General features: G+C 42.2%; 1 protein-coding gene across 1 annotated transcript in view; it reads right to left on the bottom strand.

Annotated features, from left to right (window-relative positions):
* Positions 1-942: 942 nt before the first annotated feature.
* SLC2A9 (solute carrier family 2 member 9) overlaps positions 943-22479 on the bottom strand; it is a 262289-nt gene continuing 240752 nt past the window's right edge. Inside the window, 2 exon segments of the mRNA XM_064286323.1 lie at positions 943-1689; positions 1692-1818. Of these exon segments, the coding sequence (XP_064142393.1) occupies positions 1568-1689; positions 1692-1818 (249 nt within the window). The 3' untranslated portion in view covers positions 943-1567.

The raw sequence follows: 22479 nt of genomic DNA, 5'->3' as shown, positions 1-22479 counted from the left end.
GACAAATGATCATCCGGCCCTTGTACTTTGAGAGATAGTTTACTCACCATCTTGCGAAACAGCTTGTTACATTTTCAGATAAATCTCTTCTAGGCTTGGCAAACGTGAGGTACGTGTGCTGACACTTTTGCTCTTGTACCTGTGGCAGACATTGCCAGTTAATCACAGCGTTCCTTTCCTTTCCAATATTGGTTTTCAACTGAACTGAGTTCAATTTGCAGTCCATGAGCCAGTTACTGGAAAGTTACCTCTTATATCTGCATTTCTAGATCCTCATTATGCCTTCCATGAGCACACAGAAATTTAATCATCTGAGATGAAGATAGCTTTAGAGCTGGAAATCTTAAACCCTATGGGATCTAGTCTGGGAAAGAGAGAACCTGGAGGATGTTGGGTTGGTATCAGCATCAGGCTTTCCCAAGTCTGAGATCAGCAAGGCAGAGCAAAAGATTGGTAACAGGCACTTATTAAGAGGTACTAAGAGTCTTTCCATCAAATACTGGAAACCGTCATCCAGGATAAAAGCTAAGGGTCCACTGAGGCTTCAGGAACCAGTCCATCCAGTCAATCAAGCCACATGGTTTTCCTTTGAGAAAGCATTCAAATACTATTTCCCCAATTTCATTCTGAAACCAGAGGTTAAGATATGAAGGCAGACCATTGAACTATGTAGAACATTGGGTCTACTGAAAGATAGGCCAATTTCTTCCTGCTTCCAGAAGAATTTGAGGATTCAGCTATGAATAAAGCCCAAAGAGTGGTGAAACCAAAAATCCTCACAACTGGACCAATAAGCAACATCCTGATAAACGAAGAAAAGATCGTGTTTGTCAAGGATTTCACTTTACTTGGATCCACAATCAACACCCATGGAAGCAGCAGTCAAGAAATCTAAAGATGCACTGCATTGGGCAAATTGGCTGCAAAAGACCTCTTTAAAGGTTGAAAAGCAAAGATGTCACGTTGAGGATTAAGGTGCGCCTGACCTAAGTCATGGTGTTTTCAATTGCTTCATATGCATGCAAAAGCTGGACAATGAACAAGGAAAACTGTAGAAGAACTGACACCTTTGAATTGTGGTGTTGGGGAAGAATAGTGAATATACCAGGACTGCCAAAAGAACGAACAAATCTGTCTTGAAATAAGTACAACCAAAATGCTCCTTATAAGCAAGGATGGCGAGACTAGGTCTCACATACTTTGAACATGTTATCAGGAGGAATCAGTCCCTGGAGAAGGACATCATGCTTGGTAAAATAGAGGGTCAGCAAAAAAGAGGAAGACCCTCAACGGGATGGATTGACACAGTGGCTGCAACAATAGGTTGAAGCATAGCAACAATTGTGAGGATGGCGCAGGACCGGGCAGTGTTTTGTTCTGTTGTGCGTAGGGTCACTATGAATCGGAACAGACTTGACGGCACCTAGAAACAAGTGGTGATGTCAGAATAGCATGTACAAATTTATTTTTAAATACTCAATAAAATAAGGCTTACATGGCTCCAAACAGTTTGAGCCTTCCAAAAATGGGGAAATTGTTGGCTTCTTGAAACGGCAAGATCATCCATCTAGACAATGCTGTTCTTGGCATAACTGTTCAGTGTGGAGGTAGAGTCTGGTTCAGGTCTTCTGTTGATCTTATCAATTACAACTGAGTCAATTTTATCCTCTGGTGGGTATGCCTTGTTCTTTTGGCAAAGGCCTGGCTGATTTCTGCATAGGTTCTGTTTTTGGTTTCAGGCAAGACAAAATAGAAGTAGACAGCACCTGCGATGCAGATTGCAGCAAAGACCAGGAAACAGTAGGTGTCCAGACTTTTCTGTGGAGAAGCAGAGACAAATGGACAATCACTGACCTGGCCATAAAACCACCTCTGAACACATTTTTTTTTATAGCTCCCCATTCATGTATCAATATTCCTGGGTAAAACACCACATGTGATGATGCTGGTTCTATCAGACTAATGGTGCACTAAAATGGGTGTTTCTCACATGAAGCATGACTAAGTCAACTTCAAACCCCAGTAAAGATGAGGAAATGGCAGCCTTTATCTTTTGCAAATTAGGCATTTAAAAGTCAATCATGATGAATGTAAAATGCAATACTTACTTGACATTATCTTAAGTTTCTGTTTACCGTTAACCACCTTCTTCCTTCCCCACACATTCCCACTCAACAGATGAGAAAATTTGAAAATCAAAAGAGAAGTAATCTGTCCCAGTTTATAAGAAAAATATGGAGTAGAGGCAACCTAACAAAACAGCATTTTCTCCAATGTGCAAAAGGTCTAACCCACTTAGACTCTAATATAGCCTTGTACAGACAAACAAACCCAGTGCCATCGAGTCGATTCCGACTCATAGCGACCCTATAAGACAGAGTAGAACTGCCCCATAGAGTTTCCAAGGAGTGCCTGGCAGATTTGAAATGCCAAACCTTTGGTTAGCAGCCATAGCACTTAACCACTACGCCACCAGGGTTTCAGAGACTCGAAAAAAGAGAAATGTTGAATACAAACAACTTGGTATTACCAAGTGAGGGTGCAACTGTGTGCACCTTATGACTCAGCAGTTGTACTCCTGGGTATATATGTTCTAGAGCTGTTCTAGTTAGCTTTGAATTAACTAAAAATCCAGTTTCTCCATTTCACTAGCCACATTTCACTTTTCCATTAGTCACACATGGATAATAATTTCCACACTGGATAGTGCAGTCAGAAAACATTTCCATCATCACAGAAACTCTTGCACATTGTACACAGATATTCACATTAATGTTTATAGAGCAAGAAAATTGGAAACAACCCAGCATAGCAAGAGGAATGGAAAGAGGAATGGCAAAATAAATTGGGATACCTTAATGTGAAAGACTACTACAGAACAGTGGAAAGTAATGACTAATATCAACACATATCAACATGGATGACTCTCAAAAGCATGGTTGTTTTTGTTGGGTGCCACAGAGTCAGTTCCAACTCATAGTGACCCTATGTAGAACAGAAAAAACACTGCCTGGTCCTGTGCCATCCTCACAATCGTTATTACGCTTGAGCCCATTGTTGTAGCCACTGTGTCAATCCATCTCATTGAGGGGCTTCCTCTTTGTCGCTGACCCTCTACTTTATCAAGCATGATGTCCTTCTCTAGGGATTGATCCCTCCTGATAACATGCCCAAAGTACATGAGACGAAGTCTTGCCATCCTTGCTTCTAAGGAGCATTCTGGTTATACTTCTAAGACAAGTTTGTTTGTTCTTCTGGCCATCCATGGTATATGCAGTATTTTTTTTTTTTAATTGTGCTTTAGGTGAAAGTTTACAGCTCAAGTTAATTTCTCATTCAAAAATTTACACACATTTATGCACACAATGACAGGGCTGCAAGATACATAAATCAAATTTTAACAGAACTGAAAAGTGAGATAGACACCTCCACAATTATAGTAGGAGACTTCAACACACCACTTTCGGAGAAGGACAGGACATCCAGTAAGAAGCTCAATAGAGACAGGGAAGACCTAATTACAACAATCAACCAACTTGACCTCACTGACTTACACAGAAGTCTCCACCCAACTGCTGCAAAGTGTACTTTTTTTTCTAGCGCACATGGAACATTCTCTAGAATAGACCACATATTAGGTCATAAAACAAACCTTTGCAGAATCCAAAACATCGAAATATTACAAAGCATCTTCTCAGACCACAAGGCAATAAAACTAGAAATCAATAACAGAAAAACTAGGGAAAAGAAATCAAATACTTGGAAGCTGAACAATACCCTCCAGAAAAAAGACTGGGTTATAGAAGACATCAAGGAGGGAATAAGGAAATTCATAGACTGCAACGAGAATGAAAATACTTCCTATCAAAACCTCTGGGATACTGCAAAAGCAGTGCTCAGAGGCCAATTTATATCGATAAATGCACACATACAAAAAGAAGAAAGAGCCAAAATCAGAGAACCGTCCCTACAACTTGAACAAATAGAAAGTGAGCAACAAAAGAATCCATCAGGCACCAGAAGAAAACAAATAATAAAAATTAGAGTTGAACTAAATGAATTATAGAAGAGAAAAACAATTGAAAGAATTAACAAAGCCAAAAGCTGGTTCTCTGAAAAAATGAACAAAATTGATAAACCATTGGCTAGACTGACTAAAGAAATAAAGGAAAGGAAACAAATAACCCGAATAAGAAACGAGAAGGGCCACATCACAACAGAACCAACTGAAATTAAAAGAATCATATCAGATTATTACGAAAAATTGTACTCTAACAAATTTGCAAACCTAGAAGAAATGGATGAATTCCTGGAAAAACACTACCTACCTAAACTAACACATTCAGAAGTAGAATAACTAAACAGACCCATAACAAAAAAAGAGATTGAAACGGTAATCAAAAAACTCCCAACCAAAAAAAGCCCTGGCCCAGACGGCTTCACTGCAGAGTTCTACCAAACTTTCAGAGAAGAGTTAACACCACTACTACTAAAGGTATTTCAAAGCATAGAAAATGACGGAATACTACCCAACTCATTCTATGAAACCACCATCTCCCTGATACCAAAACCAGGTAAAGACATTACAAAAAAAGAAAATTATAGACCTATATCCCTCATGAACATGGATGCAAAAATACTCAACAAAATTCTAGCCAATAGAATTCAACAAGATATCAAAAAAATAATTCACCACGACCAAGTGGGATTTATACCAGGTATGCAAGGCTGGTTTAATATTAGAAAAACCATTAATGTAATCCACCACATAAATAAAACAAAAGACAAAAACCACATGATCTTATCAATTGATGCAGAAAAGGCATTTGACAAAGTTCAACACCCATTTATGATAAAAACTCTCACCAAAATAGGAATTGAAGGAAAATTCCTCAACATAAAAAGGGCATCTATGCAAAGCCAACAGCCAACATCACTCTAAATGGGGAGAACCTGAAAGCATTTCCCTTGAGAACGGGAACCAGACAAGGATGCCCTTTATCACTGCTCTTATTCAACATTGTGCTAGAAGTCCTAGCCAGAGCAATTAGGCTAGACAAAGAAATAAAGGGCATCCAGATTGGCAAGGAGGAAGTAAAATTATCTCTATTTGCAGATGACATGATCTTATACACAGAAAACCCTAAGGAATCCTCCAGAAAACTACTGAAACTAATAGAAGAGTTTGGCAGAGTCTCAGGTTATAAGATAAACATACAAAAATCACTTGGATTCCTCTACATCAACAAAAAGAACATCGAAGAGGAAATAACCAAATCAATACCATTCACAGTAGACCCCAAGAAGATACAATACTTAGGAATAAATCTTACCGAGGATGTAAAAGACCTATACAAAGAAAACTACAAGGCTCTACTACAAGAAATTAAAAAGGACATACTTAAGTGGAAAAACATACCTTGCTCATGGATAGGAAGACTTAACATAGTAAAAATGTCTATTCTACCAAAAGCCATCTATACATACAATGCACTTACGATCCAAATTCCAATGTCATTTTTTAAGGTGATAGAGAAACAAATCACCAACTTCACATGGAAGGGAAAGAAGCCTCGGATAAGCAAAGCATTACTGAAAAAGAAGAAGAAAGTGGGAGGCCTCACTCTACCTGATTTCAGAACCTATTATACAGCCACAGTAGTCAAAACAGCCTTGTATTGGTACAACAACGGGCGCATAGACCAGTGGAACAGAATTGAGAACCCAGATATAAATCCATCTACATATGAGCAGCTGATATTTGGCAAAGGCCCAGTGTCAGTTAACTGGGGAAAAGATAGTCTTTGTAACAAATGGTGCTGGCATAACTGGACATCCATTTGCAAAAAAATGAAACAGGACCCATACCTCACACCAAGCACAAAAACTAACTCCAAGTGGATCAAAGACCTAAACATAAAGACTAAAATGATAAAGATCATGGAAGAAAAAATAGAGACAACCCTAGGAGCCCTAATACAAGGCATAAACAGAATACAAAACATTACCAGAAATGACGAAGAGAAACCAGATAACTGGGAGCTCCTAAAAATCAAACACCTATGCTCATCTAAAGACTTCACCAAAAGAGTAAAAAGACCACCTACAGACTGGGAAAGAATTTTCAGCTATGACATCTCCGACCAGTGCCTGATCTCTAAAATCTATATGATTCTGTCAAAACTCAACCACAAAAAGACAAACAACCCAATCAAGAAGTGGGCAAAGGATATGAACACACACTTTACTAAAGAAGATATTCAGGCAGCTAACAGATACATGAGAAAATGCTCTCTCGATCATTAGCCATTAGAGAAATGCAAATTAAAACTACGATGAGATTCCATCTCACACCAACAAGGCTGGCATTAATCCAAAAAACACAAAATAATAAATGTTGGAGAGGCTGCGGAGAGATTGGAACTCTTATACACTGCTGGTGGGAATGTAAAATGGTACAACCACTTTGGAAATCTATCTGGCGTTATCTTAAACAGTTAATAATAGAACTACCATACAACCCAGAAATCCCACTCCTCGGAATATACCCTAGAGAAACAAGAGCCTTCACACAAACAGATATATGCACACCCATGTTTATTGCAGCTCTGTTTACAATAGCAAAAAGCTGGAAGCAACCAAGGTGTCCATCAACGGATGAATGGGTAAATAAATTGTGGTATATTCACACAGTGGAATACTACGCATCAATAAAGAACAGTGACGAATCTGTGAAACATTTCATAACATGGAGGAACCTGGAAGGCATTATGCTGAGCGAAATTAGTCAGACGCAAAAGGACAAATATTGTATAAGACCACTATTATAAGATCTTGAGAAATAGTATAAACTGAGAAGAACACATACTTTTGTGGTTACGAGGCGGGGAGGGAGGGAGGGAGAGGGTTTTTTACTGATTAGTTAGCAGATAAGAACTGCTTTAGGTAAAGGGAAGGACAATACTCAATACATGGAAGGTCAGCTCAATTGGACTGGACCAAAAGCAAAGAAGTTTCCGGGTTAAAATGAATGCTTCAAAGGTCAGCGGAGCAAGGGCGGGGGTTAGGGGACCATGGTTTGAGGGGACTTCTAAGTCAATTGGCAAAATAATTCTATTATGAAAACACTCTGCATCCCACTTTGAAATGTGGCGTCTGGGGTCTTAAATGCTAACAAGTGGCCATCTAAGATGCATCAATTGGTGTCAACCCACCTGGAGCAAAGGAGAATGAAGAACACCAAGGTCACTCGACAACTAAGAGCCCAAGAGACAGAAAGGGCCACATGAACCAGAGACCTACATCATCCTGAGACCAGAAGAACTAGTTGGTGCCTGGCCACAATTGATGACTGCCCTGACAGGGAGCACAACAGAGAACCCCTGAGGGAGCAGGAGATCAGTGGGATGCAGACCCCAAATTCTCATAAAAAGACCAGACTTAATGGTCTGACTGAGACTAGAGGAATCCCGGCGGTCATGGTCCCTAAACCTTCTGTTGGCCCAGGACAGGAACCATTCCCAAAGACAACTCATCAGACATGAAAGGGACTGGACAGTGGGTAGGAGAGAGATGCTGATGAAGAGTGAGCTAATTATATCAGGTGGACACTTGAGACTGTGTTGGCATTTCCTGTCTGGAGGGGGATGGGAGGATAGAGAGAGTTGGAAGCTGGCAAAACTGTCACGAAAGGAGAGACTGGAAGGGCTGACTCATTAGGGGGAGAGCAAGTGGGAGTACGGGGTAAGATGTATATAAACTTATATGTGACAGACTGACTTGATTTGTAAACGTTCACTTGAAGCTCAATAAAAGTTAAAAAAAAAAAAGACCAGACTTAATGGTCTGACTGAAACTAGAAGGACCCCGGAGGTCACGGTCCCCAGACCTTCTGTTAGCCCAAGACAGGAAGCATTCCCAAAGCCAGCACTTCAGATAGGGATTGGACTGGACAATGGGATAGAAAAAGATGCTGGTGAAGAATGAGCTTCTTGGATCAAGTAGACACTTGAGACTACGTTGGCATCTCCCGTCTGGAGGGGAGATGAGAGGGCAGAGGGGGTCAGAAGGTGGTGGAATGGACACAAAAAGAGACAGTGGAGGGAAGGAGTGTGCTGTCTCACTAGGGGGAGAGCAATTAGGAGTATATATAGCAAGGTGTATATAAATTTTTGTATGAGAGTCGAACTTGATTTGTAAACTCACTTAAAGCACAATAAAAATTAAAAAGAAAAAAAAAATTTACACACATATTTTTATGTGACGCACACTCCCCCTTTCCACCCCAGGTTTCCCCTGTACATCCAATCAGCTCCTGTTCCTTCCTGCCTTCTCATCCTGCCTCTGGACAGGAGCCATCATTTGATCTTGTATATCTACTTGAACTAAGAAGCACACTCTTCATGAGTATTATTTTACGTTTTATAGTCCAGTCTAATCTTTGTCTGAAGAGTGGGCTTTGGGAATGGTTTTAGTTCTGGGCTAACAGAGCGTCCAGGGGCCACGGCTTTGGGGGTTCCTTCAATCTCAGTCAGACCATTAAGTCTGGTCTTTCTACCTGAATTTGAGTTCTGCTCCATACTTTTCTCCTGCTCCATCAGGGACTCTCTCTTGTGTTCCCTGACAGGGCGGTCATTGGTGGTAGTCCGACACCACCTAGTTCTTCTGGTCTCAGGGTGATGGAATCTCTGGTTTATGTGGCCCTTTTGTCTCTTGGGCTAATATTTTCCTCATGTCTTCGGTGTTTTTCATTCTCCTTTGCTCCACGTGGTTTGAGACCAATTGATGCATCTTAGATGGCCACTCATAGCTTTTAAGACCCCATACGCCACTCACCGAAGTGGGATGCAGAACATTTTAATGAAGGCTGTGTGGAAAGCAGGGTTGCTGAAAGCAAATGTAGAAGTAAACAACATTTGAAGAAAGGAGATAAAGAAGATGATGAAACCTAGAGAAGAAAAACAACCTTATCAACAGAAGACACTGAGACCAACTAAGTCGTAAACAAGGACTTATCGATACCAACCAAATGGGCTCAAAGAGCTCCAATGTGTATAAAGGAAGGGACAGTAAGGCTCAACTTTGCTGGGAGTCATAACCAGAGCCAACTCGGTTATATGTTGTGGACTGGGAAGCAGTGGGCTGCGGCAGCTCACCTGGGCTTACTCCCAAGTCCTAGAGACGTTGCCTATCTCAGTCATACGTTGAGGACTAGGGCCCAGGAGGTCAGGAAGCAGTGGGCTGCAGCAGCTCGCCCGGGCTTACTCTCGACCTTCCTCCTAGTCTAAAACAAGTTTCTTGCTGCTCTGCTATCTCGGTCATATGTTGAGGGTCAAGACTCAGTGATCTACGAAGCAGTGGGCTGCAGCAACTCACCTGGGCTTACTCTTAGTTCGCTCCCGACCCAATATACATATGTTGAGAGCTAAGGGATAATAAGCCCTTGTGCTCAAGAGACGTGATAGAGATTCACGAGAGATTCTCAGGGATCGAGGCCTATTTGACATCCAAGCCATCGATGAAGGTGTGGTCAAGAGTTGGCCTGGACCGGAAAACAATGCTCATACACCGCCTTCGTTTGTCGTAAGCTGGCTTGCTTTCCCTCTCCATTCCCCTGGTGAATTGAGACCTCTGGTATCCGGGGTAGTCAAGAACCTGTGTGCCTATAATATTAATAACTAATAAAGACACTGTGGAAAGACACAAATCATTTGGAGTAGTTGTTGTGACTCCCTCCTCACGACAGTCTGTTATGCCAGTTGACCTAGATGTCCCCCAAAACCATGGTTCCCAAACCCCAGACCCAGCTACTCTGTCCCTCAAAGTGTTTGGTTGTGTTCAGGGAACTTCTTAGCTTTTGGTTTAGTCCAGTTGTGTTGAGTTCCCCTATATTATGTATTGTCTTTCACTTCACCTAAGATGATTCTTGCTTGGTAAAGCAGAGGATCATTGAAAAAGAGGAAGACCCTCAATGAGAAGGATTGACACAGTGGCTGCAAAAATGCCTGTCCATCTGTCCATTTGTCTGTCCACCTACCTACCTACTGACCTGTCTATCTATCTATCTGGGAATCTAAACCTAAGCAGTATTTCATGCATGGTGAGCAAGTGTCAAATGGAATTTTACCAACAAAAAAGATATAAAGCCTGAGTCAGATATGTTGTTCTTGGGTGCTATCAAGTTGGGTCTGATTCATAGCGACCCTATGCCCAACAGAATGAAACACTGCCCCGTCCTGCGCCACCTTCACAATCGTTGTTATGCTTGAGCCCATTGTTGCAGCCACCATGTCAAGTCTTCTCGTTGAGAGTCTTCCTCTTTTTTGCTGAACCTCTACTCTACCAAGCATGATGTTCTTTTCCAGGGACTGGTCCTTCCTAATAACAGATATAAGAACTTTAATTTTAAAAAATCACATAGGCAACAGAGCTTAACCTCTGCAAGTGGTTTAGTCATGGATCAACTCTGAGGGGGGAGGCAGGCTAGCTGACCCCTTGAGATACTGAAGCTGTGTGGGGAGCCCAAAGAGAACTGAAGTAGTGCAGACCTGATAGAGTAGAACCTCATCAGGTGTAGATGCTTGCCAGCTCATACAGGTAAGAGCAATCACCTCCTTAAATGCCCCTTCTCCAGCTTACGTAAAAGCTATTAACTGTAGTTACATCCCTTCTCTAAACATACATTTACGTGATTAGAACTAGTTGTGAAAATGTCCCATGTTCTCTGAATAAATTCTTTTGCAAATACACCATGCAACCAAACTATGTTAAAAATATCAGGCAATTGTGGCTAAGTGCTACTTTTAGGAAAATAGTCCTTCATATTAAAGAGAAATCTCAAAAAATTTTCCACTACATTTATGAGTATTATGTGAAAATTTAGCAACTCTTTAAAGCTGCCAGCTTTCTTGAATAAGGAAAATAGATCAGAGGTACATTGCTGGGAATAAAGTTGTGAGCTCTAACTAATTAGACCCTTGGATTTCTTTGTATATTGGTGCTGTTGGGGAGGACGGCATGGACATTGGCTACAAATCTAATCACAGGAAACAATGTGCTCTGGAGGTAATGAAATGGCTTCAATGCAAATTACATGTTGTAAAAAAATTAGCATAGTAATTACAAAAATATGGGGGGGGGAGGGTGTGGTTGGCAAACAAACGTAGAAGGCATGCATTATTCGCTTAAAATATGGGTATGACCTGATGCGATGCTGTGTTCAGCTCAGGAATTGCCATTTGGTCAGATTGTGCTGTTGTTTGTTGCCATAGAGTTGGTGCCAACTCGCGGCTACCCCACGTACAACAGAAGGAAACACTGGCTGATCCTACACCACCTTTATGATTGTTGGCATGCTCAAATCCATTGTTTGGCCACTGTGTATTTTGAGTGCCTTCCAACCTAGGGAGGCTCATTTCCCTGCGCTATATTGGACAATATTCTGTTGATCCAGAGGGTTTTCTTTGGCTAATTTTTAGAAGGAAATCACCAGGCCTTTTGTCCTAGTTTGTCTTGAAACCTGTCCCTCATGGGTGATCCTGCTGGTATTTAAAATATTTAAAATACTGGTGGCACAGCTTCTAGTATTACAGCAACATGCAAGCCACCACAGTATGAAAAAACTGACAGACGGGTGGTGGACTGAGATTATAGAAAGCGTAGAGTGTTTTAAATTAGAGCGAAGAATTCCTTCAATGGAATTTGAATCCAAAGGCTGTGCTCTTATGCACGTGGCAAAATAGCCCCGGGAAACCAGGTTTTGGAAACATGGCTCATCAAACTATGCTATTTACACATACCTGCAGGGGCAGTATCTCAGGGTGGCTAGCTGATGATGGGTGGGTGGTAAATTTTCTGAGTCTTCTTAGGTCTGAACAAGTCTTTTTCTCCTCTCTCATACAGGAAGGCTGATTTGGCTGGGTACCAGTTTCTAGTTTCAAATACTTTCGCCTGAAGGCTTTGAAGATAGTGCTACTTACCTTCCACGTCCCCCACCTGTCTGTCAGTTGATCATACTGTGGGGGATGGCTTGTTGCTGCGATGCTGGAAGCTATGCCACCAGTATTCAAATACCAGCAGGGTTACCCACGTCAGATAGGTTTCAGCTGAGCTTCTATATTAAGACTAGGAAGAAGGACCCGGTGGTCTACTTCTGTAAAGAATTAGCCAATGAAAACCTTATGAATAGTGGCGGAACATTGTCTGATACCGTGCCAGAAGATGAGCCTCTCAAGTTGGAAGGCATTCAAAATGCGACTGGGAAAGAGCTGCCTCCTCAAAGTAGAGTTGATCTTAATGACGTGGATGGAGTCAAGCTTTTGAGACCTTCATTTGCTGTGGTGATATGACTTAAAATGAGAAGACACTGCAGCAAACATCCATTAAAAATTAGAACATGGAATGTAGGAAGCATGAATCTAGGAAAATTGGATATCCTCAAAAATTAAACGGAATGCATAAATGTCGATACCCTAGGCATTAGTGAGCTGAAATGGACTGGTATTGGCCGTTTTGAATCAGACAATCATATGGTCTACTATGCTAGGGATGACAACTTGAGGAGGAATGGCATTGCATTCATCATCAAAAAGAACATTTCGAGATTTATCTGAAGTACAATGTTGTCAGTCATAGGAAAATATCCATATATCTACAAGGAAGACCAGTTAATACGACTATTACTCAAATTTATGCACCAACCACTAGCCCAAAGATGAAGGAATTGAAAAATTTTACCAAATTCTGCACTTTGAGATTGATCGAACATGCAATCAGGATGCATTGATAATTACTGGTGATTGGAACTTGAAAGCTGGAAACAAAGAAGAAGGATTGGAGTTGGAAATTACGGCCTTGGTGTTAGGAATGATGCTGGAGATTGCATGATAGAATTTTGCAAAACCAACAACTTCTTCATTGCAAATACCTTTTTTCAACAACATAAACAGCAACTATACACGTGAACCTTGACAGATGAAGTACATGGGAATCAAATCGACTACATCTGTGGAAAGAGACAATAGAAAAGCTCAATATCATCAGTCAGGACAAGGCCAGGGACCGACTTCGAAACAGACCATCAATTGCTCATACGTAAGTTCGAGTCAAAGTTGAGGAAAACTAGAACAAGTCCATGAGAGCCAAAGTACAACCTTGAGTATATCCCATCTGAACTTAGAGACCATCTCAAGAATAGATCTGACATGATGAACACTAATGACCGAAGACCAGACAAGTTGTGGGATAACATCAAGGGAATCATACATGAAGAAAGCAAAACAAACCCACTGCCATCAAGTCGATTCTGACTCATAGCCACCCTATAGGACTGAGTAGAACTGCCCCATAGAGTTTCCAAGGAGCGCCTGGCAGATTTGAACTGCCGACCTCTTCGTTAGCAGCCATAGCACTTAACCACTACACCACCAGCGTTTCCTGAAGAAAGCAAGAGGTCATTAAAAAGACAGGAAAGAAAGAAAAGACCAAAATGAATGTCAGAAGAGATTCTGCAGGTTGTTTTTGAACGTCAAGTAGTTAAAGCAAAAGGAAGAAATGAAGTAAAAGAGCTGAACAGAAGATTTCAAAGGGCAGCTCAAGAAGACAAAGCATAGTATTATAATGACATGTGCAAAGAACTGGAGATAGGAAACCAAAAGGGAAGATCAAGTTCGGCATTTCTCAAGCTGAAAGAACTGAAGAAAAAAAATTCAAGCCTCGAGTTGCAGTACTGGAGAGTTCTATGGGGGAAAATATTAAGCAATGCAAGAAGCATCAAAAGAAGATAGAAGGTATACACAGGGTCATTATACCAAAAAGAATTGGTCAACGTTCAACCACTTCAGGACGAAGAATATGATCAGGAGCCAATAGTACCGAAGGAAGAAGTCCAAGCTGCACTGAAGGCATTGGCAAAAAACAAGGCTCCAGGAACTGATGGAATAGCAATTTGGATGTTTCAACAAATGGATGCAGCGCTGGAAGTGCTCACTCATCTATGCCAAGAAACTTGGAAGACAGCTACCTGGCCAACTGACTGGAAGAAATCCATATTTATGCCTATTCCCAAGAAAGGTGATTTCAACCGAATGCGGAAATTATCGAACAATATCATTAATAGCACATGCAAGTAAAATTTTGCTGAAGATCATACAAAAGTGGCTGCAGCAGTATACTGACAGGGAACTGCCAGAAATTCAAGCCTGATTCAGAAGAGGAGGTGGAACCAGGGATATCATTGAGAATGTCAGGTGGGTCATGGCTGAGGCAGAGAATACCAGAAAGATGTTTACTTGTGTTTTATCGACTATGCAAAGAAATTCGACTGTGCGGATCATAACAAATTATGGGTAACATTGCGAAGAATGGGAATTCCAGAACACTTAATTGTGCTCGTGAGGAACCTGTACATAGATTCAGAGGTAGTTGTTTGAATAAAACAAGGGGATACTGCGTGGTTTAAAGTTAGGAAAGGTGTCAGGGTTGTATCCTTTCACCATACTTATTCAATCTGAATGCCGAGCAAATAATCTGAGGAGCTGGACTATATGAAGAAGAACAGGGCATCAGGATTGGTGGAAGACTCATTAACAATCTGCATTATACAGATGACAAAACCTTGCTTGCTGAAAGTGAAGAGGACTTGAAGCACTTACTGATGAAGATCAAAGACCATAGCCTCCAGTATTACACTGCAATGTAAAGAAACCAAAAGTCCTCACGACTGGACCAATAAGCAACATCATGATAAAAGGAGAAAAGATTGAAGTTGTCAAGGATTTTACTTTACTTGGATCCATAATCAATACCCATGGAAGCAGCAGTCAAGAAATCAAAAGAAGCATTGCATTGGACAAATCTGCTGCAAAAGACCTCTTTAAAGTGTTGAAAAGCAAAGATGTTACCTTGAAGACTCAGGTGCACCTGACCCAAGCCATCGTGTTTTCAACTGCCTCATATGCATGAGAAAACCAGATGATGAATAACGAAGACCAAAGAAGAATTGATGCCTTTGAATATTGGTGTTGGTAAAGAATATAGAATATACCATGGAGTGCCAAAAGAATTAACAAATCTGTTTTGGAAGAAGTACAACCAGAATGCTCCTTGGAAGCAAGAATGGCAAGACCTCACCTCACATACTTTGGACATGTTATCAGGAGAGATCAGTCCCTGGAGACGGACATTATAATTAGTAGGGGACCAATGAAAAAGAGGAAGACCCTTGTTTTAGTTACCTAGTGTCGCTACAACAGAAATACCATAAGTGGATGGCTTTAACAAAGAGAAATTTATTTCCTCACAGTAAAGTAGAAAAATTTTTATTATTTTTTTTTTAAGGTAGACTAAAAGTCTAAATTCAGGGCATCAGCTCTAGGGCAAGTCTTTCTCCTTCTGTGGGCTCTGGAGGAAGGTCCTTCTCATCAATCTTCCCCTGGACTAGGAGCTTCTCTGCACAGGAACCCTGGGTCCAAAGGATGCGCTCTGCTCCCGGAACTGCTTTCTTGGTGGTATGAGGTTCCCCTGTCTCTCTGCTCGCTTCTTTCTTTTGTATCCCAAAAGAAATCCAGCTCAAGACACAATCTAATTCCTTAGATTGAGTCCTGCCTCATCAACACAACAGCTAACCATCCCCCCTCATTAACATCTTAAAGGCAGGATTCACAACGTGTAGGAAAATCACATCAGATGACAAAATGGTAGACAATCACACAATACTGGGAATCGTGGCCCAGCCAAATTGATATGCACTTTTTTGGGGGACACAATTCGATCCATGACAACCTCAGCAAGATGGATTGACACAGTGGCTGCAACAATGGGCTCAAACATAAAATTGTAAGAATGGTGAAGGACTAGGCAGTGTTTCGTTCTGTTGTACACAGGGCCGTTATGGGTCGGAGCTGACTGAATGGCACCTAACGACAACAACAAACTTTCACACTTCTTGACATGTAATGTCGTCTTACTGTCATTTCTTTTTCGGTTATCTGAGTTTTCTCCATGGGAACTTACAGCGTTTTCTTATTCACCTTAGTATTTTTAAATTCCATATCAGTGTGTCTAGAAAGGTGTCCTTTGCACCCAACCTGCGCAGCACAAGGTGGGTCTGTTCATGCGGAGGATCTGTCTTCGGCTATGGGAATTTTCTATTATTTCTCTGACTGTTCTAGGAAAGTGCCCTAAGCAATCTCCTTGCTGGATGCTCAGGGACCTCTCTTGCTCTTCCCCTTTTAGCACCTCTTCACCTTTCTCAGCAGCCCATCCTTGATGCACTTTGGCCTCAGATTCCTTCCATCAGTTCACCCATCTGCTCTCCTTCTTAGGAATGTCCTCATAGAGTGCTGACATGTCATGGAGTTGTTAGCTAATGTCATAAAACAATATATGTGCTGCTTAATGAGAAGCTAGTTTGTTCTGTAAATCTTCATCTAATGTACCATTAAAAAAAAAAAGAAAAGAAATGCCCTCATAATTTTGGGCACATCCATGAAAGCTTTTCTTGTTTTATGGCAGGTTGTCCATTGATTCTTTATTTGAAGTATATCCAAAAAAAAAAGCTTTGGTAAAAAGTGAGATGACTTTGATGACTAAGGTGCTCCTGACCCAAGCCATGGTTTTTTCAATCACTTCATATGCATGTGAAAACTGGACAATGGAAAAGGAAGACAGAAGAAGAATCGATGCATTTGAATTGTGGTGTTGGCAAAGAAGATTGAATATACCATGGACAGCCAGAAGAATGAACAGATCAGCCTGGGAGGAAATACAACCGGAGTGCTCCTTAAAAGCAAGGATGATGAGATTTTAGCTCTCTTACTTTGGAGGTCATCAGGGAAGACCAATCACTGGTAAAGGACATCATGGTTGGTAAAGCAGAAGGTCAGTGAAAACGAGGCAAACTCTCAATGACATGGATGGACGTAATAGCCACAACGATGGACCCAAATATACCAATATCAAGAAGATGGTGTAGGACCAGGCAACGATTCCTTCTATTATACACAAGGTTGCTATGAGTCAGAGCTGGTTCAACAGCTACTGACAACAACAACAACCAGGATTTGGGGTGCACAGGGTAGGCAGCCTGGTGTGCTCAGCTGCCATTTCTATAGACACTTCTGAGCTGAGTCTTGAAGGCTGAGTGTGGCAGAGGCCGTAGCTGTTTTGGGGCTCTCATTGATGGAGGAAGCAACTGTACAGGTGAGGTCAGTGACCCTCAACATCCCAGGGGCCATATATCTCTTTGAGAACCTGATTAAAACCTATATATCCCCTTCTTCATAAAAAGGAAAAAGTTCATAATAGGACATTTTCAACACTATTTCTGGTGTGGGGCACTTCATAGTCTTCTTGAAGCCAAACCACACCTGTTGCCATTGAGTTGACTCTGAACCATGGTGACCCCATGTGTTACAAAATTGAACAGCCCCATAGGATCTTCTTGGCTGTAACCTTTAGGGAAGGAGATCACCAGCTCTTTCTTTTGTGGCATCACTGGGTGGGTTCCAACTGCCAACCTTTACATTAGTAGTCAAGTACAAACCATTTGTGCCACCCAGGACCTTTCTTAGATGGCAAATTCCATGATGACAGGACCCATGCCATTGGCCCTCCATTGTATACCAGCCCTAGACAGCCCTGGCTCATTGTAAGAACTTTCTTAGTAAGAGTATGTTGAAGAGATAAATGAAATCAGAGAACATTTGTGGAGATGCTGAAAGTTACAAACAGTGGTCAAAGGAAGATTATCATGGTGTGACAAAAATATAATTCTCCTGTTCAGTTTCTTCCCCACCCATGAAGCTGGAACACTGGCTCATTGGTGAATTCACTCCCAGCTCTTGGATAAGTCAGTCATGGGTGCCACTGAAATGATTGATGGGAAGTAAGGCACTGTACATTCTCCCAGCTTGTAACTCCTAGTCTGTGAAGAGCCTTAAAAGGTGAGGTTGTTCTATTTCATGAGCAGAGTAGACCTGACACGTTAGGATGTTTGGGGGAAGCTGTAAGAAAGCAGTGCTCTTAGCAATGACATATATCTCTGGTGTGAGTTATGGCTCCAGGCCACTTTCATACGTACACTTGCGATCTCATCATAGCTGCCTAGGAACCTGTGAGGTACGCACAGCCCTGTGGCTGACCGGCAACATTTAAGCTCAGCATACCCTGTTGGAAGCCATATGCTTCACAGCCCTGGTCACAGCCTCGCCCTCTCCTCTCACTGGCAAGCCTGCTCCCCCTCTACCCCTTCTCAGAAGTGGCATTGCCATCATTCCATTCACCTAAGGCAGACACCTAGGAATCACTTTGACTACTTCCTCCCTCTCTGCCTGTCTTTGCCACTAAGTCCTGATAACGTTACCCTTTAGTCTTTCAAGTTGTAAAATGAATGGAGGAGTGTCGTCAGAACCTGTCTAACTTCATGGGGGATAATGACAAGGACCAGCCCGAAGGTGATTCTCACCAGGTGGAGGTCAGGCATACCTTCACCTTCCAATCTTTTTACCAATTCTGACACTAGCTGCCCTACCCATGGCATTCTCTACTTCTGTTCTGGGTTCAATAATCCATTGCGATGGCCACATGGAACTCACAGGCCATACTTAAAGTGGTTTATTAAGGACGTAACAGGGTACAGCTCAGAATCGGGACCAACAGGGTATAACTCGGGAGTAGGATCAGGATCAGGATGCAGGTAGGTAATACCTCCCTTCTTCATGCAAGTCAGCTCTCTTAGCTCCTCTCAGGCATGTAGGCCTTCTCTCAGCCCCCTGAGGACAGGTTCTTCTCAGCCCTGTTGTCTGTTACCACTGACTCTGTGAAGGCCCCTTCTGAGCCTGTTACTGCCTGTTCTGCCACAGGGCCGTTTCCAGGCCTCTTGCTGTCTTCACTGTCACAGCCTTTGACCCATGTTACAGCTCTTTTAGGAGGTTCCTTGCCTCCTTTCTGCTTCTTCTCCCTTCTTTCTTCTTTCTGCTTCTATCTGCAAATCCTTTGTGGGGCTGGCTGCATATATATACACAAACTCTTCACCAATTTCAAGGCATGGCCCTCCCCCCAAGGCCATGAGCTGACCAATCCTCTCTTGGTAGGCCACAGACACTTCATTTGCATAGTATGCCATAGTAACTTCATTTGCATAGTTGTTCTTTTTTTACAGTCACCAAATTCTGTCTTAATCATCTGTTGTTGTTGTTGTTAGGTGCCATTGAATCAGTTCCAACACATAGTGACCCTATGTACAACAGAACGAAACTCTGCCTGGTCCTGTACCATCCTCACGCTTGTTGCTATGTTTGAGCCCGTTGTTGCAGCCACTGTGTCAATCCATCTTATTGAGGGTCTTCCTCTTTTTTGATGACCCTCTACATTATCTAGTGGTGCTATAACAGCAATACCACAAGTGGGTGGCTTTAACAAATAACAATTTGTTTTCTCATAGTTTAAGAGGCTAGAAGTCTGGATTCAGGGCTAGAAGTTGGGATTCAGAGCTAGAAGTCGGGATTCAGAGCTCTGGCTCTAGAGGAAGCCTTTCTTTCTCTGTTGGTTCTGGGGGAAGGTCCTTGTCTCTTCAGCTTCTGCTTCTGGGCAATCTTCTTTGGAATCTCTGGTGCTTGGCTGCTAACCGAGAGGTCGGTGGTCGAACCCACCAGTCACTCCGCAGAAGATATGACAGTCTGCTTCTGTAAAGATTTACTTTATAGAACGTTAGCCTTGGAAACCCTATGGAGAAATTATACTTTGTCCCATAGGGTCGATACAAGTCAGAATTGACTCGATGGCAGTGAGTTTGGTATTTTTGATAGTCACTTCATTTGCATAGTCTGTTGACGAATCCCTGCAAGCTGCATACCAATCACAGGGCAGGCTGTAGCCCAGGACCAGACAAAAAGTATCAAACCACAAGTTATTTACAGCTTACCAGGAAATATCAATCAACTTGGACAAAAGTAACAAATCCTCTGAGGTAGAAAACTAGGGCAAAGGTAACTCCTCAAGGCTTAGGGGAAAAAAATCTCTCAAGCTGTTTTTCCAAAGAACCGAGGCAAAAGGCCCCATAAAGGAATTCGTTTAACTGAACAAATATATAATTTTTTTTTTTTAAATCAACGTGAAATTTACGTATGGTAGCATGCATAGGGAATCCCTGGGTAGTGCAAACAGCTAGTAGCACTTAGCTGCTAACCAGAAGGTTGGAGGTTTGAGTTCACCCAGAGGGGCCTCAGGAGAAGGCTGGTGTACCTGCTTCTGAAATATCAGGTGTTGAAATATCTACTGAAATATCTACTCTGATGCACACAGGGTTGCCATGAGCTGGACTCAACTCGATGGCAACTGATACTGATTTAACATGCACAGATCTTAAGTGTCCAGTTCAATAAATTTTGATAGAAGTATATACCTGTATAACCAACACCTCTCTCAGAATAAAAGACATTTCTACGACCCAGAAAGTTTTCTGGGCCTTTTTCCATTGAACCACCCCTGTCCCACCACACATACACTGAGTTAACCACTGTGGTGATTTCTATCAGTCCCTGAGTGGCAGAAACGGTTAAGCACCAGGCTACTAACCGGAAGACTGTTGGGACCCGCTCAGGAGCCTCAGAAGAAAGGCCTGGTGACCTGCTTCTGAAAAACCAGCCAGTGAAAGCCCTGTGGAGCAAAGTTCTCCTCTGACACCCATAAGGTTTCCATGAGTTGGAATTGACTTGATGGCAACTGGGGTGGCTTCATACATGTGCGTTTTGAACCTGTCCACTTGTTAGGACAACCAGGAGTCTTGATGCTGCCTCCATCCTACCTGCCCTTGCCAAAGAGGTCTTTTAAAAATGCAAAATGGATCATGTCTTAAAATCTTTCAGCAGGTTCCCAGAGCCCTGTGGATAAACTTCAAATCCTCACTGTGCCCTCTAAGCCTGGGAGGGTTTGGACTCAGCCTCCCTCTCCTCCCTCACAGTTATCACCTGCAAGTCTCTAAATCCCTGAGATGTGTCCTCTCTGTCTCCTCAGGGCATCTCCTGGGGCTCTCCCATCTCCCTGCAGTGCACCCCTCTCTTCCCACCCCCACTCACTTCTCCCGGTTCAAAGTTCCCTGCACTGGTCAGCCCGAGTAAAACCAAACCAGTTTCCATGGAGTTAACTCCAACCCATGGCGACCCCATGTGTGTCAGAGCAGAACTGTGCTCCGTAGGGTTTTCGTGGCTATGACCTCTTTGAAGTGCAAAATGGATCATGTTTTGCTTTGCTTTTAGCCCCCATGATAGACATATGCTCCCCACTCACTCTGCATAGGCCTTTGGGATATGACCCAATATTTTTCAAATTAAAAATAGAATCATTTTCTGCCTTGCAGCTTTTATCGGACTCAAACAGAATCTTATAACTCCAGGGGATCAGCAGGCATACATTTGCATGCAATTTTCTCTGAACCAGAAATTATTGGCGGTGATGTCAGAGGCTTCTTTCTGCAGGCTTTGCAAAGAATGGCCCTGAGCTCATCTTTCTTTCACCACTTTGTCTAGTGAATGTAGGACCAACCAACCGGCCTCCTTACACTTCTTGTGATGACAAAACTGTAGAAAGGTTTCATACATGCAATCACCCAGAGCCTCACCTCTCGTCAATACTTGGGCTACTGGTAAGGATATTTCATGCATTTGAATGGCCACCTCATGCCATGGATTAGCTGGGCCCTCTTTACTGCTGGAAGCAGAGTCATCAACATCTTTAAGGCTAACCAGACTTGAGAACCAATCTGGAAAACTCATTCTCACAATTTTGTTTCTCTAGAACTACTCTTGGTACCAAATGTCTTAGCCTGGGTTCTCTAGAGAAGAAAAACCAGTGAGGCATGTGTAAATGGATGGATGGATGGATGGATGGATGGATGGATGGATGGATGGATGGATGGATGGATATACAGACAGAAAAACAAACAAATAACTAATATAAGATCTGCTCATGGAGGTGATTACATCATTGTATAACTGTTAAACTACTGAGAATCATGGCCTAGCCAAGTTGACACACAATCTTAACTATGACAGTCCACCCATTGTCAACTTGGCACCTGTACAAATTTCCTTAAGCCATACATAATCTCTAATTAAAGACAATTATAAAGTCACACTTGTGCCTAACATGATACAACTGAACACGCACTAACCCTGGTTACATCTTATAGTTTACAAGTGAAGAAAACAAAAATATTTGATGCACACATACAAGAAAGAAATACGCATAACAACCACAATTCTCATTTCTGCAATGGGTCACTTGGTCACAGCTGGTATTTAGACTACCTTCTTCCACCACCCATTCCATATTGTCTTTACCCTCAGCAAGCACCTTAGGTGGTCGTGGTTCTTTGCCTGGTGGAGTGACTGAAAACTTCATTCCTGAAGGGTCTGGGCCATGAGTAGTCATGTTGGAATTGGGTTGCTGCAGTTTTCTATTGACTCTAATCACAGGGCATGG

The sequence above is a fragment of the Loxodonta africana genome, chromosome 5 (genome assembly GCF_030014295.1).
Source record: "Loxodonta africana isolate mLoxAfr1 chromosome 5, mLoxAfr1.hap2, whole genome shotgun sequence".
Taxonomy (NCBI): Eukaryota; Metazoa; Chordata; class Mammalia; order Proboscidea; family Elephantidae; genus Loxodonta; species Loxodonta africana.
Note: the sequence above shows the minus strand (reverse complement) of the source record. Positions and strands in the feature narration are given on the sequence as shown.